Genomic DNA, 25326 nt, shown 5'->3' on the forward strand with positions numbered 1-25326 from the left:
CTGTTGAACCCTGGCCCACGGAAGAGTCTCCCGTCCCGCGGTCCCTGTGGGAAGGGTGTCCCATGGGTCCTCGGAGGACTCCAAGGCCCTTGCAGAGAGCCGAGCCTCCGCAGGGAAGAAGCTGGGTTCCGAGGACTGCGAGGCATGGAGCGTGCCCACCAGCCACCCGCCCCGGACCACACCGTGAATGGAAAATAACCCTTTGTGTGTTCAGTTAGTGGGATCTGGGGCTGGTCTGAATCAGCCCCCGGTGCAAAGGAGGCAAGTGTTCGGCGTCAGAGTGCGCTCCTGCTGGGCCAGCGCTGACACCAGCACTTCCCCCCGCCGATGGCCTTGCACGGGGGACGGGGCGCCAGAACCACACACCACAGCCTGGGCAGCACCAATTCCCAAAAAACTTTATTGTTTCAAGTGACAAAATGTAATTGGTCTCTGTGGGGCACCTGGCAAGACGGAGGGAGGCCTGGGCTGGGGCTGGGGCTGGGGCTGGGCTCCGCCCATTACAAAAATCAAAGGCTTTTATAAAAAATGCTATAAATTGGTATCAAAAGAAAACCCGAGGGAGGCTGGAGGAGGAAGCAGAGAGGGAGGTGGGAAGAGAGCGAGGCAGGAGGGACCAAAACCTTCAACCACGAATGCCTGAATCTGGTCAGGAGGGAAGGGGGTGGGGGCGGGGGGAACGTTGGGAAGGGGGGGGGTACAAAGTGCATAAATGTGCCTCCCCAGACGCTCCTCAGACGCGGAAGGGGACAGAGGCTGCAGCCTGGGGCCTGGTGGGGCTCCAGCCATCTCCTCGCCGGGGACCCCACAGGAATGGGCACTGCCTGAGACTGCCAGATGGGAAGGACCTGCAGGGGGGGGCGGGGAAGAGGTCAGGAGGGGACACCATGGCGCACAGAGGACCCGCCTCAGCTTCGGCTTCCCAGGCCGGCTCCCCCAGCTGAGCTGAGGGGTAGGAGGGTCCCGCATGGGGCCCTTGAGCCTGGTTAGTACCTCAAGGGGTCCCAGACCAGAAGGACTGGCTGACCCCACTCGGGCCAGCCATGGAGCCAAGAGCACATGGGGACCGTCCTTGAGCCCAGGGAGGAAGGCAAGATGGAAGCCCCCCCTCCTCCTCGCCCATCCCAGCCCAGACAACACCTTGTTCTGTGGACAAAACCTAAGGGGAGCCAAGGGACCCACCAGTTCCTAGCGCTTAGCTCTACTGGCCCGCCTCAGAGAGAAAGGGGGACAGAAAAGGCCTAGAAGGTGGTACGGGGTCTCCTGAACCTTCCAGGTCAGGCCCTGCTCTCCCGTGAGCCCCAAACAGAGCCCGAGCCCAGGAACCCGCTCTTACCTCGAGGACTTCTCAGACCTTCTTCTTCTTCAGCTTCAGGGCTTGTAGCCAGTTGGGTGATGATCCTTCTGACCTAGATGACAAAGAGCAAAGGTCACAAGGCAAACCTCAGGAAAGGTGAACAAAGTGGGGAAGTGGTGGGGAGGGAAACCCGCCCTCCAACCGGAAGAAGCGCCAACTTCACACAGTTAACTGAGGCCCACCCACAGAGGCCAGTCGAGGTCACCTACCCTGAGGATTTCTCTGGCTTAGGAGGTAATGCAAGGGGCTTCCCCAGCCCAGGGACCTTGCAGGACTTGGAACGCTGCACCGCGGGCTCCTTCTGGCTCGGCTTGCTCTCTGCAGGCTCCCCCTCCTCAGCCGAGCGGTTCCGGGGGCGCAGCTTAGCCTGGGAGACGAACCCAAGCACAGAGAGACATCAGAGGAACAAGCAGGAAGATTCCCAGAGGGCAAGGCCTTCTCCCAAGAGCACACCATCCCCAGAATCCAGCAGAGACCCCTCTGGAGTCCTTTTACCCAGATGGATGGGAAGTCACTTGAAAATAAGCCTCCAAGAGTTGAGCCACACTCGGCACAGAGCAGGTGCTCAGGTTGATTCTGCTACACTGAATTAAGACTACCTAAGCTGGACAAAGCCAGTGGTGAATTCCCAGCCCTGTGTCTGTTCACTCTGTTCCCTCTGCCGGAAACACCTCCCTGTCATCACCCCGCCATCCACAGCCAACTCCTACATATGCCTCAAAGCCAAGATCCAATAGTTCCATGAGGCCTTCCCCAATATACCCTCCCCTCCCACGCCATAGGACCATTAGGAAATAATCTCCCCTTCTCCGCCAACAGGCCTGGCCCTTATCTGTACCTCCCCAGTGATACCTAAGCACCTCCCCCGCCCCCACCACAGCTAATCAGAGACATGGCTTCCCCAACCCCGGCTGCCCTCCGCCCCACATGAAGCTCTAAGACACAAGGCTTTGTTACTCCTTCCATCCCACTAAGCACACAGCACAGGCCAGCAGGCCCCTCAGTGAGAGCAAAATGACAGGAGGAATGGGAAGAGCGGCCCACGCGATGGAGGGATGGGTGGAGAAATGGGACAGACAGAAAAAATGCTGGACGCAAGGTGGCTGGCGGCTGATGTGCTGGCTGAAGGACCAGATGCTACCTTTAGGGCTGATGGACTCAGGCCAGGGAAGAGGTTGACTTTCAGCCCCTTGGTGCCCAAGGACATCCGCGTCCGGCGGTTCTGAGGCTCCTCCACCACCTCCTCGTCTGAAGACGGCACCCGAGTAGCTCGTGGCTCTGCAAGGGCCCAGAGAGGAGGCTCAGCACAGAAAGCAAGCCCCACCAGCCCTCCCCCTGCACGGCCCCCAGACAGCACCATGGACATCACCCAACAGCACAGGGGCCCTACCCGTAGAGTCCTGGAACAGGCGTGCATCTGAGTCTGCTGCCTCGGACAGGCCCAGGGTGCCCCCCGGCCGGATGGCCGGGGCCCGGTGTCCTCGCTTGCGCCCCAGGTTGGCGCGGCTCCGGTACATGGCACTGTCAAGGATCTCGGTGTCCTGCTCGGGACAACAGCAACATCACCGCCATTGCCGTCTTGTGGCCCTGCCCCATCCCGCAGGAGCCCTCAACAGCAGCGGGCGGCCTGGAACGCCCTGTTCACAGGACTTACTTCCTGCCCCCCCGATGGACACGGCAGGGCCAAGGGCCGAGGCTCCCGCTACATCACCCACAGGAGCCCCAACAGCCCAACGACTGGCCTGGGCTCTCCCTGCACTGACCTCAATGAAGGAGAAGTCCTGACTCGGAGAGCGGGGAGGAGGGCCTTGGGGGGGCCGCCGAGGGGGCCGTGTCGGACCCTGCTCGCCCTGCCCGACCCCTGAAGGACTCCAGGTGCCATCCACCTCTTCTGTCTGGCTGGCTTCACCATCCGGCTGCGGCCTCCAGGAAGGCAGTGGGTCCCCACTAGGCTCCGGGGGCTCCCCTTGGTCAGCACCTGCTGTGGCTCCTTCTTCTTCCAACAGGCCCCTGAGGCCCGAGGCTGCTGACTCCCTACGGGCTGCTGCCCTGGAGCTGCTGGCAGCCAGCATCTCTTCCAGCAGGCCCTGGGAGCCAGAGGGTGGGGAGCGGGCCGGGCACCCGCCACGACTGCAAAAGAGACCGACCAGAGCACAAGGTCACCCGTGAAGCCCCATCTCTCTCCCGCAAAGTCCACTCCACCATATCTGTGCTCCCCTCCACCCACCGCTTTCCCCACACTTTCCCTCTCCCGCATTTCCAGGCTTTCCCAAACTCCTTCCTGAAGGACATAGTCAGGGCCCAGTACAGCACAGCACGGAGGGAACAAGGTAGGCAGCCTGGCAGGTTGAAATCCCAGGTCCGCCACTTACTGAGGCTTTGGATGAGTCCCTTCACCTACCAAAGCCTTGGGGTCCTCTAACTCTAGAGTCGCTGGGAAATGGAATGGGAACCAAAGCGCAAAGCCCAGTGTCCAGCCCCCCAGCGCGTACCCATCACTGACAGCAACTGTTACCACTGCTACACCGTTACGGGGCTGCTGGGGGCTGCCATCAATGGTCCCCTTCTAGGGGCACCTTCCCCGGGTGCTCACCCTCCCCGGGATGAGCCAGATACTGGCCCATCTGGCCACGCAAGCTCTTGGGCCTTCGGCCCCCACAGCAGCCCTCCCCATGCCCCAGGCTCATGAAAGAGCCAGGGACTCCCAAACATGCCGGGCCTTCACAGACCGCCGTGTGTGTGGACAAGCTGTTCCTGCGCCTGGAAAGCTCCCACACTGCCCCTCCACTCACTCTCCCTGCAGCTCAGTTCCTCTTCGGAAGCTGGCCCGCCCCCCTCTGGCCCACTCCCCTCTGCAGCCCTGCATGCCCTCCCGCTCCCACCTGGACCAGCCCCTTCCTCAGAGCCTGTCTGTGAGTAGCTCAAGGGCAAAGACAGGCCCCTTCTGCCTTTGTGCCCCCAGCACCTGCATCCAGGGCCTGGCCAGGAGGAGCGAGACTAAGCAAATGTTTGCACACTGAGAGGCTGGGCCACCATGCACCTCAACAGAGCCTGTGCATCTCCTGCCCGCTGGTCCCTCAAACACGACACGAACACACACGGCACAGCACACACACTAGTCGCACGCCTCACCGCGCGAGCTGGTGTGCTGGCGGGCCACGACCCTGAAGTAGGGACACACCCTGCACACACTCACCATACACCTCCCTCACGGACCCAGTAGGACCCTGCTCCCACAGCAGAGCAGAGCCCCCCCACCCCCACCCCCCACCCCCCCCCCGCCACACACTGATGCCGCGCAGGGCAGCGGGTGGGCGGGCGTGGGAAAGGCTGGCAGGGCCAGGGCCCGGAAGCCAGGCCTTCGAGAGAGTTGCCAAAGGGACTGGAAGGGGAGGGGAGTCGGGCAGGTGAGTCAGTAGCGGGCGGAAGGGGGGAGGGCAGGAGAGAACATGTGTCAGTCTGTCCTTCCACAAGCTGCTGACAGATGGAAATGAAAGCGCTCTGGGTAGGGAGGGAGGGAGGAGGCGGAGGTGGCAGCAAGGCAGCCTTACGGAGCAGCCCTGGACAGGGGCCAACGCCAGCTCACCCTGCAGCTTAAAATCAGGGAGACCGGAGGGAGGGGGCAGGGGCGGCACCCCCACCCAGCCCACGGCCTCTCCCTGGGGTGGGACAGACACAATGCCGAGGGCTGGCCTGCAGAGTTTAAGGGGATGTGAAACGGCGGATGGGTGGATGGAAAGATCCACACCCGGAGCAAGCTGGGCTCCCAGCCACGTGGGCAGAGGGCAACCGATGAGCTCAGTGGGCCCCGGGGGGGGGGGGGGGCCGCACTATGAAGGGGGGAGGGTGGGAAGGGCGCTGGGGAATGTGGCGTGCATCGCCCCTGCTGGTGGGGCTCAACCCCAGCTCGGGAGAGCTTGCCGGCCTCTGAGCTCCCAGAACACCTATAAGCTGAACTCCTCCCCGGCAGGGAGGCAGGAGAGCTGCACCCTCAGGAACCTGTGCTGGGTGCGGCCACGGGCACAGATGTGGGCTCCGTGTACTTGTCCACTCCGAACCTCAGCAACTTCCCTGGCAAAATGGGGACCATAAAAGACTCATTCTTCACTGAGTCTGTTGGCAACAAGCTGGAAATGTGTGCCCAGCACACCCATTAGCACCGTGCTACATTTTTTGTAAGTTTTCAGGATAATCGGGGCACCTGGGTGGCTCAGTCAGTGGAGTCCGACTCTTAATTTTGGCTCAGGTCAGGATCTTGGGGGTCCTAGGATGGAGCCCCACTTCCAGTTCCACACTCAGCAGGGAGTGTGCTTGAGGATTTTCTCTCTCCCTCTGCCCCTCCCCCACTCGTGCCCACACACACTCTTTCTCTAAATAAATCAATCTTTTTTTTCCTCGCTCTAATCTGTTTTTAAAAAAATAGTCATTGGACGCCTAGGTGGCTCAGTGGGTTAAGCCTCTGCCTTCAGCTCAGGTCGTGATCCCAGGGTCCTGGGATTGAGCCCCGCATCGGGCTCTATGCTGGGCAGGGAGCCTGCCTCCCCGCTCTCTCTGCCTACTTGTGATCTCTGTCAAGTAAATAAATAAAAACCTTAAAAATCATCATCACCATCATCATCATCATCCCCACCACAGTTTCCTGGCCTGGGGACTTGCCCTGTCTTGCACCATCTACACCCCTCACCCATCTGGACTTAGGGTCTCCTTAGGGTCAGGACTTGAGCCAAGCCCACCCCATCCCACTGCCATTCCAGGGACAGAGCTGGGGAAGGGTGTGAAGCAGATGTGCACACAATCAGCTTGCCGATACTCAAGGCTCCAAGACCCAAAATGAGGGAGGCTTAGGCCTACGGCTGGAATGATGTGCCTGAAGGGGCAGCAGCTGGCCTGGACCAAGAGACACAGGAAATGTGCCCGGAGAGATGACAGCAAAGCTGGGACCCGAGGGAACATGAAGGAGCCTGTAATCCCCAGCTGCGGACCTTGTGCAAGACACACTGCCTCCCTGAGCCTCAGTTTCCCCACCCATGAAATAAGGGGGCTGGCCTCAACCTCTGTGGAAATTCCACAAAGACCCCAAAATGACTGAGAGGTCCCCACATCACGGGGGCCCAGAGGAGGGGGTAGAAGATGACCAGGAGGCCATAGAGAGGAGAGGTCAGTCCATGAGCTCTCGGGTGAACGAAGAGAGCAACTCCCACGAGGAAAAGGTGGCCCTAGACACAAAGAAGGAGCCTGAGCTCTCCCCAGGACCCACCCACCCCTATGCTGTCCTTATCACAACTATGCTGGACAGCATTCCAGCCAAGGACCGCCTGCCATCAGGGATACCTTTGTCCTACAGAGATGTGACCAAAATGTCCCCATGGGCTTCACTTTATGGACAGCTCGGATCCATGCAAATTGGCCAAACATATACAATTACAAGTAGCAAGGATTTTTTTTTCTTTTGGGCGATCACCACATGCCAGGCAGGTTTCTAATGCTTTATGTGTGTCTGCAACTCTTAACCCTGTGAGTAGGGGTAGTAAATTACTCCCGAGATACAAACAAGAAATAGGAGTCCCTGAGAAAGAGAAGGAACTTGCGCAAGGTCACAGAAGTGGTGGCTGAATCAGGACCCAAACCTGGCAGATGGACCTAAACCCAGACTACTCTGAGCTATCCTCAAGGACCTCCCCAGGGGAACCTCCAAAATTTCCTATCAAGAGCAATTTTCCAGGGTGTAGAATTTCCCTAAGTCAGATGCCCAGAACACCAGCTCCTTGGATATTAGTCAAATAAATCTGGTAAACCTTGCCCTAGAGAAAGGTCAACAGGTTTCCTTAGTCCTGTGCTTTCACCTGCCAGCACGTGCTCATGCACAAACACTCGAGGTCTCCTACGTGGCCAGAGTCCGGAGCCTTCCCCAGACTGACCACACAGAAACCAAGAGCGTCTTAAAGGCAGGCTGGAGACAAGCTCTGTAGGCTGAGCGCTGAGGACTCCTTCTCCACTCCTAAACTTCTTGCTCTTCCCCAAGCCGGTCCAGCGGCCTCCTGGAAGCCCCCACCCCGGTCCTGAACAAAGGGAAAGATACTCCTGCTCTCTTGTTCTCAAGGGCCACCCAAGCAGAGGGAAAAGGCAGACCAAGGGGTCCCACTCCTTGGCAGTCTAAGACTCTCGAGCACTGTGACCACACCGGACAGCGTTTAGGACGCTGCAGCCAGAAAGCAGGCTCTGTGACCTTAAGCAGGTCACACCCCTTGTCTAAGTGCAGACTGGAGATGGTAAAAATCCCTTTCCACAGCACAGGGCAGCTGAGAAGGCCAACGAGGTAAGGGAGGCAGCAGAGCAGTGGACCCAGCAGAGCAGGGTCCCGGGCGCTAGGAATGGGAAAGCTTCCTGAGGCTAACGTCACAAAGTGAGGCTCAGAGACGTCCAGGAACTCGTCCAAGATCCCAGGAGCCTCCGGGGTCCCCATCCTGTGAACCCGCAGCCTTCGGCATGTCCCTGCACTCTGCCTGCCTTCCTCTCTCTCGCTCCTTCTCCTCGCCCAAAGCCTCTCCCAACCCATTGGCTGACACCCCCCACCATTCCCTCTAGACCCTTCCGGGTCCCTTCCACCCCCCTGCCACTACCATCAGCTCCTTCCACTCGCCACACGGCCCCCACTCAACGCCTCCCTTTCCCCTCTCCCTCAACTGCTCTAGCTGCTGCTGCTTCTTTTTCTTCTTTTTTTTAATTTTATTTATTTGACAAACAGAGATCACAAGTAGTCAGAAAGGCAGGCAGAGAGAGAGTGGGGGAAGCAGGCTCCCTGCTGAGCAGAGCGCCCCGATGTGGGGCTCAATCCCAGGACCCTGAGATCATGACCTGAGCTGAAGGCAGAGGCTTTAACACACTGAGCCACCCAGGCACCCGCTCTAGCTTCTTCTGAAAGTTTTAACTTTCTACCCAGTCAGGAGAATAACACCAAATCTCAACCAACAGGAAATGTTAACAGAACAGATACAATGTCTTTCTAGCCCCCTTTCCAGGTGTGAGATCACCTCAGCTGGTTCCAGAACATAAAAATCCCTGAGACAGGCCATGGTTGGCTCATAAAACCACTAGTCTGTTCCTCTGGAAAGTTCCCTTTCAGTCACTCTGTGCACGGAGGCCAAGATCACGGGGTGGGGAGCCCTATGACCTTCAGGTTTTTAAACTGTTGCTCTTCTGGGCCTGAAGACAGGGCAGGCAAGAAGCACTAAGTTCCTAATCTCTGCAAGAAACAAGCAGCGCCACTGTCCTCCACTCCTAACCTGGAGCGGCCCAGGCCAAGTGGACAGAGCCCAGTCCTCCTGCCGACGCCTGTGAAAGCATCCATGTTCCTGGCCCAGGAAACCCCTCGGCTTTGGGCCAAGAGACCTGCAGGACAGATGCTGTGCACAGTGATCGACCCCGAAGATGGGACCCACACCCTTCCAGCACAGTCGTGATACACAGCGACCAAGAAAGCCTAAAGCATGGGCAACAAACAACACCTCAAACATCACCACCTTCAAAACAAGAATCCACCTGTATGTGTATCACACTCCACTTAAAAAACATACAATTAGTAATCCACAGTCCAAACCATCTTAATTTTCCAAGCCCTACAAGTCCTTGGGGGAAAGCAGTTTCTTCCCTCCTGAAAAAGGCTGCACTGTTTCAGAGAGCTGCCACACCTCCCCCCACCCCCCACCCCAGGGATGGGGCTCCCTTACCTGGTTCCAAAGCCAGGGGCTTCTCCTGTCTCCATCCCAGGATCTTCAGGACAGGTCTCCAGGGAAGGAGTGGAGCGGCCTTCACCCTGGGTCTCTGGCCCACTTATTCCTCCAGGCCCCAGCTCTCTGGCCTCCAGGCCCGGGGACAAGGTGCTGTGGTCCCTGAGCCCTGGCTCTGGGCACTGGCTGACCTCTCCTACCCCATGCTCCCTGGCTTCACTTGGGGCCCCCGAAAGCTCCACGTCCCGGAGACCCAAGTCCTGGGTCCAGTCCATCTGGCCCACGCCACATCCCCGTGGGTCCCGAGAACCTCCAGACTCTAGGTCACATGGCACCTCCAAATTCCTTAGGCCCAGACTGCTGCCCCAGTCCACCTGGCCTGTCCCAAGCTCTCTGGGGCTACAGCCTGCCCCCGGGGCCATGCTCCTCAGGCTGAGGTCTGGTGTCCAGTCTGCCTGTCCCACTCCACGCTCCCTTGATTTAAGGAACTCTTCAGCCTCCACGCCCGACCAGTCGGTCTGTCCCACGCCGCTCTCTCTGGCCTGGCTGGGGCTCCCTACCTCCCCGACACCAGCCAGATCTCTGCCCCTCCCCCCGACACTGGAGGTCCAGTCCTTCTTCTCCCCGACCCCAATCACTCTGGGCTCCTCAGACCCTCCAGACTCCAAATGGCCAGCCAGGTCCACATCTCTCAGACCCAGCTTGTCTGACCAGCCCATGTGTCCCACAGCTTCCTCCCTGACCTCACTCGAGCCCCCAGAGGCCACGCAGCTGGACACTTCCAAGTTCCTGAGGCCCAGCTGGTCGGTCCAGTCCACAGGCCCGGCCGGGGTCTTCTCCGGAGGTACAAAGGGGCCACCTGCAATCTGGCCAGAAGGGCTGAGGACAGCACCGCCCGCCCGGTCATCACCGAGGATGCCGAACTGGAGGCCTCTCTCAGAGGCCTCCACGCAGAAGTCGCCGCTCCAATCGCGCTGCCCCGGGCTGAAGGTGGCCTCCGGCTGGGGGACCACGCCACGGCTGAAGTTGTCTGCCCAGCCTCGCCGGCCCACCTCCCTGTCTTCCTGGCCGGCATCGGCCGGCCTCTGGCCCCCTGCCTCCTGGCCGGCACCGCCACCATGCCAGCTGCTCTGGTCTCTCTGTCCCCGTGCCCCGTCCTGGGACTGGGAGGTGCTGGGGCCAAAGAGGCTCCCTGACTCTCTCTCTTCAGGCTGGCTTGCCTCCCTGCTGCTCTCGCCCGGACCGTCTCCGCCACTCGGGACCTTCTTCTCAAACTCCTCGTCCTGCTGCTGGGCTTCTTCGGGGCTGAAGCCGGCACTCAGGGCTCTCATCCCGAAGCCTCGGTCCTGGGCGCTGCCACTGCTGTAGTCCCTCATCCAGGCGCTCTTCCCGAAATCCTGATCCGGCTGCTCTGCACCCCGGCTGCTAAAGGTGCCGAGTGAAGAATTTCTCTTCCCAAACTCCTGGTCCTGCCCGTCTGCATCCCGGCTGCTGTACCTGCCAACGTGGTCCTGCCCGTCTGCATCCTGGCTGCCGTACCTGCCGACATGGTCCTTCTTTCCCAACTTCTGGCTCTGCTCATCTACATCCTGGCTGCCATAAGCACCCAGAGAGTCTCTCTTCCCAAATTCCCAGTCCTGAAGGCATCCATCCCGACTGCTGTAAGCACCCAGTGAGTCTCTCTTCCCAAATTCCTGGTCTTGGAGCTCCGCGTCCCGGCTGGAGTAAGTGCCCTGGGAATCCCGCTTTCTGAACTCCCAGTCCTGAACGTCTGCCTCCTGACTCTGCTGAGTACCAAGCTGGGCTGGTGTTCCGATCACCCGGTCCTGGACGGAAAGGCCCCCCGGGGCAGACACTCCACTCCCATCCTGGCTGGCAACCTCAACGTCCTCCTGGCCAAGGCCACACCTGTTGGCCCACTCCCTGGCACTCCCTTCCCCTGCTGCTTGCCCACCCTTGCTAGTCCAGTCTCCCTCTCCAAGGCCTGGGTCCCCTCGAGGGCTTGAACTCCCAAGGCCGTAGTTCTGAGAAGTGTCCTGGGACCAGCTGGAAGGACTAAAACTGCTCGGAGGTGGGTCTGCCGCAATCCCAAATTCACTCTGCAGATCCTTCTGGGCCCAGCCAAGAAGTCCCTAGGAATCAGGGGGAAAAAAAGACACAAAACGATGCTTAGAGTCCATCATAGTGGGAGTCCAGAATGAGACTCCTCACTGCCCAGTGTCTGAAAGCCCCACTCTGGCAACAGAAAGCCTGGGTTTAGATCCCAGCTGTGTGACCTTGGGCAAAACACTTCACCACTCTGGGCCTCAGGGTCCTCACCCTTGAATGGGAAGAATTCCTACTGCATGGAGTGGTTTGGGAGAATTAAACAAGATGGTTTAAATCAAACCTCCGCATAGTGCCAGGCTTGAAAGGGGCACCCAATAAGAACAATCAATGATCCCATGGTCATGTTTACAGCCCTTGGGCAACACTCAGCTAACTGCCAAGAGAAAGGCAGCTTAGAGTGGTCTTCACAGGGCTGTGAAAGGCGTCTGCTTTCTATTAGAAGCAATCAAGACTCAAAGGCCCTCCACAACCTCCTTTCCAAGGAACAGTCTGACTCCGCCCCTGGCCCTACTCACCCCTTCCTCCCTATGAAAAGCGCCCTTCTGCCTAGCCCTTCCCAGAAAGACCTCCTAACCTTCGCCTCATCCCTGGAGAAGACAGGAGGGGACAGCCTCTGCCATGGGAGAAGAGCCAGCCCAGGGCTCCCTGCACGCCCCCGCACCCCCTACCCCGACTCACTCCTTCAGGTGGGGGAGCCCTGGGCTCCGGACCACGGAGCCGGCCAGCCTCATCCCTCAGCGCCGCATTGGCTAACAGCCTCTGCAACACAGACATGCTGGGCTCCCGCTCCCCAATCCCGGCCATGGCCCCGGGCTGCTGGGTGCGGCTGGGTGCAGGGACAGGGCTGGGCCGCTCCCCTCGCCCGGACCTGTCCAACGACTCTGGCTCCCGCGGGCGCGGGCCCCGCTCCCTCCACGGCAGCTGCCGCTCTGGCAGCCCCGCCCAAAAGCTAGTTGAGTCACCCAGAGCCCGGGACGGACACACCTCCCAGGAGCCAGCCGGGTCTTAACTCCTTCCTGCTCCTCCTCCACCTCTCCGCCCCTACCCCTAGAGGCAGCCTGGCTCCGCCCTGCTTCCAGCCCCGCCCCTACTGGCCCTGGCTGGCCTTGAAAAAGACATTTCAAAAAACTACCTGGACCCTAGCCCTTGAATTCACAGCAGCCTGGCAGGGGAAAGGGCAGTGGCCAGAGAACTGGCCCTCTAACCGCCGCCCAGCCACCAACTCACTGGGTAATCCCGCACGAGGTTCCGCCTCCTCTGGGCCTGCGCTTCCTGCCTATTAGGCCAGTCTTGAGCTCAAGGATAGGGGCATTCTTAAAGCCAACACTTCCTAGACACTCATGACGAACTCTGCGCCGTTCTTAGTGTTTACGGCTTCTCTAGTCTTTGCCACGTGAGGGAGAGTTCATCGTCATCACCCCCATTTTACGGACACAGAAGCCAAAGCACAGAAAAGTAACTCATTCAAGGTCACATGTAGGCAAAGAGCAGGGAACCCAGACAGTCTGGTTCCAGAGCCCGCGCACTAAAGGTCTGTGCTAGGTTGCCTTCCACAGTCCCATCAGTAAAGCCAGACTGAACACTCAGTGTGGGTCAAGCACTGGGCGCTTTCCACATCTTGTTCTACCTGTGGTCCAATCCTAAAAAGCAAATGCTCTTATCATAAAAGGTCTCTGAAGCTCAGAGGTTAAGGCACGTTAGCAGGACAGCTCCCACGGGCCCACAGCCTCTGGTCCCCCAGGCTCCGCCAGTGAGGCTGGGAGGGACACAGCCCTAGGGGCCTGCCTCATGGTCATATCCCAGCTCTTGACTCACAAAATCCACACACTGGAAGAAAGCCCACCCAAGCCCTGGCTTCCACCCCAAGGCCCCCCGCCCTCCCTGTGCCCCCGTCCTCACCTCGGAGCAGGTTGCCGGGGTCTCAGATCCAGCTCCCCGCCTTGCGCTGCCCGCACTAGGTGGGGGCGAGGCCAGGAGCTCATCCAGCCAGCGGGAGCTGCTGTCAGGGCCTGCAGGCTCGGGGGACACACTACAGGGGTCTCGACCTTCTGTCCTAGATTGGGTGGCTTCAGCCTGGACCAAGGTCATGGCCTCCTCCTCAGCAGGCAATGCCTGCTGGGGGTCCGGGGTGTCAACAAAGAGGACACAGGGCTGGTCGGGGGGTGCTGGCTGCTGTTGCCCCAGGGCCGGCTCCAGGACGGGCAGAGCGGCCCCCCTGGTGGCCAGAGGGAGCACGGACTCCTGTCCAGCCAGGGGCTCCCGCTCCTCATACCTTTCCTCTGCCTGCAACAAGGCCACTCCAGGTGTGCCCCCTGGTGTTGGCAAGGGCTTGAGGGGAACTGGGGACTGTGGCTGACTCTCCCCATCCGCCTTCTGGGTTGGGGAGATGCCCGGATCATCCACCTGCACCCAGGAACCAGGCCTTCCTGGCCCCTCTGGAGCTGACTGGGACCCTCGCCCCTGCTGGGACACCCCTTCCTCTCTGCTGGATGTAGCCCAGTCACCAGCCTCGGCAGCCTCGGCGGCCTCAGTGGCTTCAGTGATGGGGGAGGGAGGTGGGGAGTCCAGACGCCACACCCCTAGCCCTGAAGGCCGCGTAGGGAAGGTCCATTCAAAGGACTGTGACAAGCTCCAGTTGGACTCTGTCCCACTCCCAAAGGGACGATCCAGGGCAGACTGGCTCCCCTGGGATTGGGGCAGGGCAGCCAGTGAGCCCCCCAGCTTCTCCTGATCTTGGCCGGGAGGTCGGAGCACGCCTTCAGAAAATCGGCGCTGGGCCAGGCCGATGGGACGGTCTAGGTCACCCTGGGCCACCACATCCCCAGATGGAAACGTCCGAGGAAGATCTAGCAACTCACCCCCCTCCATCAGGGGCTGGGCAGAGGTAGCTGGGGGCTGCTCCGGGCCCGAGACCTTCTCAAAGGCTGGACTGCCAGGTGTGGGGGCCTCTGGGGCTTTCACTACAGGGAGCCCTGAGCTTGGGGGGCAGCAGGAGCTCTGACCCTCATCGGACAGGGTTACAGTTGGGGATGCTGGGGTCACAGGGAGGCAGGGGGAGGGCCCAGAAACCACAGGTCTCTGGGCTTCTAGAAGCTGAGAGTGGCAGGGCAAGCTCTCATCAGGTGAGTGAAGTTGGGGAGACCCCTCCTGGGGTGAGTGAAGTTGGGGAGACCCCTCCTGGGGTGAGTGAAGTCGGGGAGACCCCTCCTTGGGTGAGTGAAGTTGGGGAGACCCCTCCTTGGGTGAGTGAGGTCGGGGAGACCCCTCATCAGGTGAGCGAGGTCGGGGAGACCCAGGGGCTAGGCCTGAGACTTCAGCGGGGAGGCCTGAGCTGGTGGAACCTCCTTTCTCTGAGGCAGGACCTGGACTCGAGGGATCCCAGGACTTGAAGATCTGCAAGAGAAAGGTCAAGAGCCATTACTCACTGCCCAGCTGGGGAGGAGGCCCCTGCCAGCCCCACAAAGACCCCAGGTCAGCTGCTTTCTCGCACTCTCACTCCACAGACCAGAGAAGGAAGGCGGGCTTCTCAGGACAGCTAGGCAAGATGCCAAAAATGATTTACAGTATCTTGTGCTTCTAAGATTCACAAACCCACCCCAGGCCCTCTCGCCAGAAAACATGCATAGCCTCACTCCTACCATATTCCAAGTGGTTCCTATCTTTCCTCCCAACCCACCCCAGAGCTCATCTCAGGATCAAAGGTCTGTGGTCCACGGGTCCAAGGTCTGTGGTCCCCTGGCCTGACAAAGGGAGAGGGAAAATGGGGAATCTGCCATCTGGGCGGGCGGGGGTTTGCTCGAGCAGGTCTGCCAGCCCAGGGCAAGGCTAGACCACCAGCAGGGGGAGCAGCTACAGGGAGGCGTGTCCACAGGTCCCAGAAGTATCCACTACCCCAGGGGGCAGGCAGGCCTTCACTCGGGATTCAGGAAAAGGCACCAAGGGACATGAAAGCACAGGCCTTGGAGTCGCGGGCACTGCATCTCCTAAGCCGTACGCCCTGCCCACGGTGGTCACTGGGATCTCAGAGCCTCAGCTCTGCCCCTCTGTACGTTGGGGCTACAACATCCATCTCAAAGAATTAGGTCAGAATTAAATAAGATCTGTACACATGGCCTCTTGGGATAAAACTTACAGAAATAACAGAAGCTACAGGACAGAGGTCGGAAGAGGAGGAAGAGGCAGAGGGAGCCCCAAGCACCTGGCATTCCTGCATCCTAGCACTCCACCTGGCCTGTCCCTAGACAAGGAAGGAAGCTGTGCTGCTTTTGACCTTGGCCCTCCCTGGGGCTCACACTTCTCCTTCCACACTCTCCAATGCACTGTTTCCTCTCACATCCCTGACTCTGCCTGGGCAGGGGAAGGTCCTGCTTTCTTCTCAAGGCCCCTTCCAGTCCCTCCCGCCTCTCCTCTCTACAAAACTCTGGATCGGGGGACATCTATCTGGTGGCTCAGCAGATTGAGTGTCCGACTGTTGATATCGGCTCAGGTCACGATCTCAGGGTCCTGGGACTGAGCCCGGCACAGGGCTCTGCGTTCAGTGGGGAGTCCGCTTGGGGTTCTCTCTCTCCCTCTCCTTCTGCCCCTCCCCGCCATGCTCTCTCCCTTCTCTAAAATAAATAAATCTTAAAGTAAAACAAGACAACAAAAAAAACACCTCCAGTGTTGAACCGCGTGCTCCTAAACCCTACCACCCACACTCCCCCGCGCAGTGCCTCTTGCAGAGCCCTCAGTCCCAGATCACAGCCCCCCTCCCCCGCACTAGCCACCCATCATAATCCCGAGTGGCTTGAATGGCCACCCAGGCAACCCTTCAGCATCTGGGCTCTCTGTTCCTAGATCTCTTCTTGACTTTGTGACCCAGCCATCCGAGATCTCCACCTCCCTGCCCTGCAGCCACACCTGGGGCTGGACGGGCCTGGAGAAGGCTGAGCAAGCAGAAGGCTGGGTCTCACCACAGCCTGACCCTCACTCGAACCTCCAGGACCTCAGATGGGTCTCGAATGCCCAGCGGTCCCCCAACACTTCCCCTTCCCTGCCCACACTCCCAAGCAATGCTTCTGCCGTCCCCCCTCAGCTGGCAGCCCCCACACCTCACCGCCTGCACGTGAGCACAAGCACTTTCGTCCCCATCTATGCTCGTGAGCTGTCCCTGTTCAGAGCTCTCCCTCCTGCGTCACAGATCTTTCCTTCTCTACCGACTCATTTCCATCAGCACACAAGCCGCTCTCATTTCTTCTGTCTTAAAAAACAAAAACAGTCTTGACTTGACCTCTCTGTGAAGCTACCACCCAGTTTCCTGAATGTGCTGCCTACATTCATTAATCTATCCAGAGAGCTCCTCTCTCCCATTCTCTCTGGAACCCACTCCCAACAGCCTTTTCCCTTCACCATGCCAGCTCACGCTCTTGTCAAGGTCACCAGTGACCTCCCTGTAGCTAAATCCCATTCCTGGGGCTCACCTGCCTTGACCTGGCAGCAGCATCCAAAAGTGGATCACACCCTTGTCCAGCCCCAAAGCTGGGTGCTGGCTCCGTGTAACCTCTAGGGCTCCACCATCCCCGATCCCCTCCAGGTCTCCCTTGCTACGCCAGGGGCCAGGGCCCTCTGCCCTCTCTACCTCTCCTGCGCCCCTGGTGACCTTAACCTTCCTGGTGACCTTAGGCATCTTAACTGCCACCGGTATGCCAACAACTACTCAGCTGTCCCCGCCTCCACATTTCCATTTGGATGTCTAAGAGGGATCTCAAATCAGCAAATCCAGAAGCAAACTCCTCATGTCCCCCCATCCTGCTTCACCCTTCCCAGTCCCCGTCTCAGGGAATGGTAACCTGACCCTTCCACTGCACAGGGCAAATGCCCTGCCGTCATCTGGGACCCCATGCCAGCTCGCTCTCCTAGCAAGCCACCTGAAACCCCGTCCACATCACACCTCCCAACCCCACCAGAGTCGGCCCCCAGGGTCCAGCCACATCATCTCCCACCTGGATTATGCCCCAACTGGCCCTTGCTGTTGCTCTTAACTCCCTACTACCAACGCGACTCTTTACAACCAAGCCAGCAGCACGTCACTGCTCTCCTCCACAGCCCTCAATGGCTTCTTCCTCTCCCCAGAGCCCACGCCCTTCCAGTGTCTTGTGAGGTTCCAATCCATCTAACCTATCACCTGTCGCACCTCGCTAGCACACCACCGCTTCCTCTCTGACTATGATCCAGGCGTCCTGGCTTCCCAGCCAGGAAGGTGCCAAGTCCCTTGAACCTGCAGTTCCCTCTGCCCAAGCACCCAGGCAGCTCACTCCCTTACCTTCGCGGCAAGGCCTCCCCGGTTACCCTCAGCCCAGAGCTCTCTGCCTCTACAGGTCTCCCACACTTGTCTGACACACAACATCTGCAGGTTCCCAGGGAGGCCTGTGCTCGTGTCTGCTTCCCTGCACTACAAGGTGAGCTCCCTGAGAGCAGGACAGTGTGATCCTTGTTCTCTGCTATGTGCCGGGCACCCAGCTCACGGCAGGTGCTCAGCAAACATTTGTTGGATGGACAAGAGAATGTGGTCAGGTTTCCATTGTGGGGGAGACGAAACAGCCTTTGACAAGCAAGGGCTCTGTGAGCAAGAAGAGATATCAGTTACTTAGGAAACCAGGCTGCGGGGCATCTGGGTGGCTCAGTCAGTTAAGCATCTGCCTTTGCCTCAGGTCATGACCCTGGGGTCCAGGGATCAAGCCCTGCATCTGGCTCCCTGTTCAGCGAAGAGTCAGTCTATTTCTCTCTCACCCTCTGCCCTTCTCATGCTTGCTCTCTCCCTCCTCCTCTCTCTCAAATAAACAAATCAAATCTTTTAAAGAAAAAAAAAAAAAGTAAAGTAGGGTGAACCCAACCACCCTCTCAGCACGCTGTGGGGAACAGTGGGGATGAAACAAGAAACCCCCCTCTTCTAAACCCCAAGAAGGCAGCCCAGCCAGGGAGAACAGTGGAATCAGGGACCTCAGAGGCTGCTTCAGCCCACAGGCACCTAACCTTGGTGAGCTGTGGCATTGGCACACCTCACACGGGACCAGGAGCGCCCACTAGCCGGAGTCATCACAACAACTAAGTCACCGATCCCGCGACACGACACATCCGGGTAGACAGCTCATTACTTATGGATACTGTAACTGTTCGTAACAACCTGTCTTACGGCCTGAACCATACTTAACCACTGCAGTAATCGAGAACGCTGGCCTGGGAGTCAAGAAATCGGAGTCCCGGGGCCAGACCTGGGGCAAGCCACCTCCTCCATAGGCCTCAGTGTCCCCATCTAAACTACAATGAGCTTACACAAATGATCTCAGGTGACGCTTCTAGCTCTAAAATACTAGGATTCTGGGGCACCTGGGTGGCTCAGTCATCAAGCCTCTGCCTTCAGCTCAGGTCAGGATTCCAGGGTCCTGGGATCGAATCCTGCATCAGCCCCCTGAGAGCCTGCTTCTCCCTCTCGCTCTCCTCCCCCTACTTGTATTCCCTTTCTAGCTGTCTCTCTCCGTCAGATAAATAAATAAAATCTTTAAAAAACACAAAACAATACTAAGATTCTGATTGGTAACAGGAGGCTAACTCACATCAGCAGGTGGGTCCGAGCTGGCTGGCTGAACTACGTCACCGTTGAAGGCCACGTCCAAAGGGGCATTCCTGTGAGGGAACAAGACAGGAAATGAAGGCACAGAATGGAGCAGCCCCTCACTGAGGACAAGGGGAGCGTGGATCGAGAATCTGCGTAAATGACTTTACCACCACCCAAAGTTAGCCCCCTGCCCCAGGCCGTTTATTAGTGAGCCCTACCTGCAATCATTGAAGACTGAAATGCTGTGCAGTTTCCCCAGAGAAAGTGCCCAGAGAGACAGTCCCCATTCCCTTCCCGCACGTCAAGGGTTAAATGACCCCCACAACCCGCTCCTTCAGGAGAAGCACCCTGCATACCCAGAACCCTCACTGGTTCCCGAAAGATAACTCCTCCTGCCCCTAGCCCCTAAGGGGTTAACGCCCTCCTCCAGCCAGGGAGAGTGCAGCTGGTCCCAGCCACCCTGCCAATACTTCTTGAAGGATTGCAGGGGGAGGAGGGGGGGGGGGGGGGTGATTTTCCAAAGCTGAAGTTGTTCCTCTTAAGTTCTGCTTAAAGCAAGGAAGGGGAGAAAGCCAGAGAGCAGACCGGGGACAGGGGTGTGACCTCCCAGAAGCCTGGAACAAAGAAGGGGGAATTGGGGCCCCGACCGTCCAGGCAGGCTCTGGTGAGAGAAGGCTGGAGGGCAGGGCAGGGCCAGAGGCCTTCAGCTTGGGGCTCAGCCCACAACACAGCAGCCCTGCCCTTCAGAGCAGCAAGAGGTGGAGGGGAGCCTCTTCCTCCAATGCCCAGTGCCCACCACCCCAAGGGGCACCTCCCGGCCAGCCTTCCCTTTACACTGGCACCAACTCCAGAGAAGGGAAGCCTACACAACAGTCTATAACCCGGCCGTGACCTCTGCGCCTTGCCGCTCGCTGGCCAGGCATCACGGTGTGCTCACGTCTTATCTGTTCCGTCAGACTCCTGCTCACGAGCAGACTGGCCCCCGCTTCCCCCCCAACACACACACCAGCACCTGCATGCCATTCCACCCACGGCGGGAGCCACACTTAAGACAACACGCTGTGGTCTCAAAGAGACCTAAATTCAAATCCAGTTCTGTCTTGTACGTGCTGAGGAACCCTGAAAAGTCACTTTAGAGACTCAGTTTCCACATCTCTAAAACAGGTCTAATGTTCTCTTTGCTAACTAGCGTGGCTGTCGATGAAATGAGGCAAAGTTCAACTCTCAGTATAAAAAGACCCAAAATAAACTGCCCTGTACTACACTTGAACTCCGCCGTGAACATTCATCCACTCTGTAAAAAGCATTAAAGTCATAAAAGGAACATCTTTAACGATGAGGCCATCTACAGGGGGAATGTTTTGTGACTGAGACCAGGTTCCCGTCTGTGCTCATAGAACACTAACCTAACCTACACGTGAAGGTCACAGCCCCAGATAAGGCTACCCACGTGTCCCTCGTGTCCCTCCAGGCTGCCTCCCACCCCTTACCTCTCCTCAGGGGTCTTGTGGTGCTCTTCCTGGCACTCGCTGGGAGACTTTGCTGGCCCCTCCTGGGACCATCCCCTGGAGAGGGTCCCCACGGTCCCCTCCCTGGGACCTGTGGCCACACTATAGGTCCTGGAGCCGTATCTCGAGCTGCCATCATGGTTAAAGGTGAGGCGGGAGCCCCAAAGGCGATCAGGACTGGCAGGGACCTCCTTCCTAGGCTGTTCCATCTTGGCCAGGATCTCTTCCACTGTGGCGGCTGCAAAGCGCTCCGAGGCTGGACGGAAGGGGGCAGGGGCCTTCCGCACACCTCCTGGGGCAGCACATCGGGCTGGGGGTGTCAAAGGGGGCACCTCTTCTTTCGCAGCCTCCTCTTTTCCAGTCTCCCGAGTGGCTTCTCCTCCAGTGGAGGCCTCGGTTGTAGGCCTTGGTGCAAAGGGAAGGGGACGCTTGCTGCCACCATAGGGCTGGGGTCCTGCCAGCATGTTCATCTTCCGGGCAGATGGCAGCTCAGCCAGCGGACCCCGGGGAGGCCGAGGCCCAACAGGCACCAGCAGGCTAGGCTTGGCAGGCAGGGCTGGCTTAGCAGGCAGGGCCCGGGGTTTGGGCTTGACAGGAGGTTTAGCCCGAGGATCACCTACCAAAAGGAAAGGGTTGGTTGGGGAGCTGTTAGAAGAACCAGGAAGCAGAACTTCATCTCCCACCCTAAGAACTCAGAAAGTTCACAACCTTCTAGGTGTAAGTCAAATGTCACCTACTCCAGGAAGCCTTCCCTGATTTTCCATACACATCTCAGAAGCATTTACTCCCGACTCCAAATTTCAAAAATGTTAGTCAATTCCCTTACAAGCTACAGCTACCTAAGGGCCCAGCTGGCATGTTTTTTCTCCTTGTACCCCATTTTGCACCCTCGCACGTGTTCTCAAATAAACAAATGAATGAACAAGAGCCAATAAACAGATGCCAGCCTGCCCACATCAAGCAGCCAGGCCGCCATGTCCCCAGTCCAGTGCTCTCCTCTGACAGATACTCTACTCTGCCACCACCCATAGTAAACGACACTCAGCTTCCCCACTCTGTCTCCCCACCACCCCCCTCACCAGAGTGCACACCCAGGCCACCTCCCTGCTGTCATCTGGTGTGTGATCAGGAATGCAAACTTACTATTGACCTAAGCCAAACAGAAGTAAATCTGCTACAGGAAAAAAAACAAGACCAGAGACCTACCTTCTACATAAGGCATTTCAATGCCAAGTAAAAGACGTGGAATTACTCATGTCCACGGCCTTTCTCATAGAATCCTGTATCACACTCATTGGGTTCAGCCCAAGGAGTCTAGACAGAGCCAGGAAGCCTGGGTTCAAACCCTCCCCTAGATGCAGGCCATTTCTCCCCAAGACCTCACTGTCCTCCCCCGCTAAATACATGGTTTAACCCACCTGACCTCAAAGGTCAGTCTGCTCTCCTCTGCTGGGGACCTAGGATCGCAAACACTTCCGAAAGGTCTCATGAGGAGCGGACAACCTTCATAACTCATCCTGCATATCCTCAGCATGCCTCCTGCCCTCACTCCCCCACCCCCTCCAAGACAGAGCTGGGGTTCAGCTGCTGCCCCTCCCACACTCCGCCCAGCCACCCCGCTCCACCCTGCACCCATAGGCACCTGGCTCCGAGCCAGCAGATACCAGCTCCTCCTCCATCTCCCGGGCCAGTGGGGAAGCCATGGCTGTGCCTTCCCTGAGAGCGGACACTTTCATCACATGCGGCAGAACCTGCATGAGAATTGGGGAGCAGAGAGGTTGTGAGCAGGGTGGCTGGAGACCCAGGAGGAGAGAGAGAGATTGAGAAGGCAAAGGGGCTGGGCACTGGCAGTCGGCTTAGCTGAGAGAAGTCTCTGACTTCTAGCAGAGACAGAGTGTGGGACAGGAAGCGGGAACTTCAGAGGGGGTTGGGGAAGGTCAAGGGAGGTCCCCAGCAGCTGTATCCTCCACTCTTCCCAGACTCCTCTCTAAACTCCAGGCTCCCAACCCCAAAGTCCTGGAGCTCCAGGGACCGGCCTGCGGCTCCCTCTGGCAAGCTAAGACACCCCACTTACCCAAGGAGCCGGCAGCCCTGCCTGAGGTATCTACTCAGGGGCAGAGCAAGAGGGCCATGAAGTCTGAGGTCTCTCCGTGAATCACCTCATGGGAGACGGGAAAAACCCGCTCCTCCCCAACCTGGGGCTCCGCCCCACCGCCTGCCTCCCCATTCCCCGCTCACCCTCCTCCCCCCTCCTGCAGCTGGGAGTGGTTCCCTCTCCCCCTCTTTCCCTCCTCCTTCCACATCCCTGCCCCACTCCGCCTTCCCTCCAAGCTGTCTCATCCAAACACGGAAAAATAAGGAATAAAAAGTAAACATCTGGAATACATTTTTTTTTCCCTTAATTTCTCAATCGCTTTGGCTTCAGCTTGGAATTTGATGAGGTAAAGCCAGGGCCTAGTCCTGTTGCCATAGCAATGGCCTCCCACTGGATTTCCAGAGCCTCGCCAAGAGGAAGGAGGAGCCGGCCCAGGCCTGGGCCGGGAGAATGGGACAGGACTTGAGAACATCCGGGGGGTGGGGTGGCTTGGGGGGGAAGCTCCCTGGGGTTCCCCCTTCTAGGCAGTCGGGGTGGGATAGCCACAGCCTACAAAATGGGGATACTGGGCATCACTTGCCAGCTCAGGGTTGGCCTGAGGGATTTGAAGGGGGACAGAAAAAGAAATTTTAAACCAAGCAACACAGCCCTATGGCAGGGACCCGACAGTGCCCCTTCTCTAAATCTGTATGTAGCAGGGGCTCTGTGGTCTCATACACCAGGATTCAAATGCTGAGTGGCCCTACCACTTTCCAGCTGGTGACCTTAGGCACACTGCTTACTTCTCTAAGCCTCAGTTTCCTTACGTGAGAAACGGTGTCCCTGAGGCTAGTGGGAGGCCTCTGTGAGACAGTGCATACAAACAGCACAACGCGCCTAACCCGTAAAAAGTAGCCAGCAAATGCTGGCCAGTGTTAGCATGACTCCATTCAGTGTCACCAATGAGCTAAGATCCTTGGGAACTACCTACCTCCTCCTCTCCCCAGGCCACAGGCTGCCAGCATTCCACACCATTCCTTCACTCCTGCGGGCCCCAGTCTGGTCACCTGCTCCTCAGATACTCCACCACCTCCTCAGTTCCCATTCTGGCTCCATCCCACCCACAAGACCCCCCCCAACCCCCAGGCTCCAGAGACCTGCCCCTCTCATTCCAAAGCCAGGAGGAGGGTTCCCATCACCTGGTATGTACACAGCCCTAAGGACAACCCAAGCCTCTCCACCTGCAAGGGGAGTGTGCCTTCCTCAGCACCCACTCCTGCTGGCCTGGGGAGACTGTGCCAAATCCTGAGACAGGTCCCCTGGGGCCCAGCCCTGGAAAACCCACCCACCCCTCACGTTTGACCCTGCCCCAGCTTGCTTCTCAGACAGGAGAAACCGGGAAGAGGATAAAGAGAAACCCAGGACCGTCAATTCCTTGGTCAGCCAACTACAAGGGAGCACTGCTGGCTGTGGGTGGGTGATAACTGTGCAGAGCCAGTCCGAGCGTGCATGGGGGAGGGGCACACGCCAGGGGAAAAAAAAATTTAAAAAAACACAAGATTGTTTCCTTGTCCTTGAACATTATTTCAAGGGACATGGTGTGGGTGGTTAGAAATGGGGACAAATTGGTCCAGAACCGGAAAACCCTTTCACCTGGAGGCCTGCTGGGCACCTCTGCAGTATGAGGGGCTGCGGCAATGAAGTGGGGGGCTCAGTTTCTCCAGGTGAGAGGGGCTGCAGAAGCTCAGAAGCCCCAGCCGGGAAACCCAGGTGACCAAGGCGGTAGCCAAAAGCTGTAAAATCGCAGCAGCACTGAGCACTCCTGACCCCGAACAGTCAGGGGGAGACTAGCTGACCCCCCGGGAGCAAAGGCCGCCAGAGGAGCTGGGGAGAGGCTGGGCAGCAGCAAGCAGGGGTGGGGGGCGGGGGGCAGGGGCTCTGAGCGCCATCGGCGCAAACGGAGTCGCCCCTATGGACCCTTAGATCTCCGGCCGTTTCGGGGCCAGAGAGGTCGGCGGGGGCAGCACGTAAACTGCTAGAGGAGGGAGAGCCAACGGGAAGACGGAACAGCCCGAGGCTAGGGGCCGTCTGGAGGGGCCCAGTGGGGCGCTCTGGACACAGAGGGGACGCCGGCAGCCGAAGAGGAGGAGGAGAAAAGGGTGGAAGAGGAGGAGGAGGGGGCGGCGGCGGCAGAAGCGGAGGACCTGTGCGGTGGCTGTGAAGCAGCCGGCGAGCCGACGAGAGACTGGGGACGCGGACCCGGTGGGGGCGGACTGGGGTGGTTGGGGGCGTGCCGAGGGACCCGGGGGAGGGGGCAAGCGCGGGCCCGGGGAGGGGGAGGCGGGGGTCCCTCCAGCAGCTCCGCCCGCCCCCGGCCCCGCCTCAAGCCCTCGCCCCCTCCCCCCTTTCTTCTAGCTCGGCCAGCACGAGCTCCAGACCGTGCACCCTCCGCCCCCGCGCACACGCGCCAGCTCCCCCGCGACCCCAGCTCCCTCCGCGCCCCCGGCCCCTGCAAACTTTCCTGGTGACCCCCACCTCCACCTCAACCCGAGGTCCGGGCAGGATAGCTCCCACTCCTTCCATGCCTCTCCCCCGCCCCCATCCCGGACCCCGCCCCCTCCTTCGCCCTCCTGTCCGCCCCCGTGCACTCACGCGCTCCCCCGGGATCCGGCTCCGCTGGGCTCGGGCTCTGCGCCCCGACGCCAGTCCCCGCCGCTGCCGCTACAGCCGCTGCCGCCGCCGCCGTCACCGCGGGACCAAGCCACTGCGAGTCCCGGCGGGGCCCCGCCCATGACTCCGCCCATGACCACGCCCCCAGAGCTCCTTATGAATATCCATGAGCCGGTGGAAAACGGGAGTGGGAAGTCCAGGCAGAAGAAGCTGAGTCGTATGCAAATAGGCGCAGCCCCGGTACTCAATTATTTATGAGTCTTGCAAATAAGGGCCTGTCCCGGCCT

The 25326-nt window shown here is 59.0% G+C and overlaps 1 protein-coding gene across 3 annotated transcripts; it reads right to left on the bottom strand.

The window, feature by feature from the left end:
• Positions 1–381: 381 nt before the first annotated feature.
• Positions 382–25163, bottom strand: TNKS1BP1 (tankyrase 1 binding protein 1). 3 transcript variants are annotated; one of them, XM_013048502.2, is made up of 13 exons: positions 25022–25163; positions 21938–22046; positions 20278–20911; positions 18786–18855; positions 13093–14586; positions 11872–11952; positions 9085–11216; positions 3121–3487; positions 2748–2898; positions 2499–2635; positions 1567–1724; positions 1337–1409; positions 382–848 (listed from the first exon to the last, which is right to left on the bottom strand). In XM_013048502.2, the coding sequence occupies exons 2-12, from the start codon at positions 22029–22031 to the stop codon at positions 1349–1351; spliced, it is 5379 nt and encodes a 1792-aa protein (XP_012903956.2). In that variant the 5' UTR covers positions 22032–22046; positions 25022–25163; the 3' UTR covers positions 382–848; positions 1337–1348. The 3 variants fall into 3 exon arrangements, with proteins under 3 accessions (XP_012903956.2, XP_012903957.2, XP_012903958.2); XM_013048503.2 differs by lacking the exon at positions 25022–25163 and adding an exon at positions 22370–22512; XM_013048504.2 differs by lacking the exon at positions 11872–11952.
• Positions 25164–25326: the final 163 nt, after the last annotated feature.

This window comes from Mustela putorius, unplaced genomic scaffold, assembly GCF_011764305.1.
Source record: "Mustela putorius furo isolate JIRA1106 unplaced genomic scaffold, ASM1176430v1.1 tig00000127_pilon_pilon_pilon, whole genome shotgun sequence".
Taxonomy (NCBI): domain Eukaryota; kingdom Metazoa; phylum Chordata; class Mammalia; order Carnivora; family Mustelidae; genus Mustela; species Mustela putorius.

Excerpts from the sequence above, each read along its gene's own strand:
- TNKS1BP1 (XM_013048502.2), bottom strand. The coding sequence starts at position 22,031 with ATGAAAGTGTCCGCTCTCAGGGAAGGCACAGCCATGGCTTCCCCACTG. Across the intron at positions 11,953-13,092 it reads CCCCGGCAACCTGCTCCGAG|AGGCTGTTAGCCAATGCGGC; the intron begins GTGAGGACGGGG and ends TCTGTGTTGCAG. Across the intron at positions 2,636-2,747 it reads CCTGTTCCAGGACTCTACGG|AGCCACGAGCTACTCGGGTG; the intron begins GTAGGGCCCCTG and ends GGGCCCTTGCAG.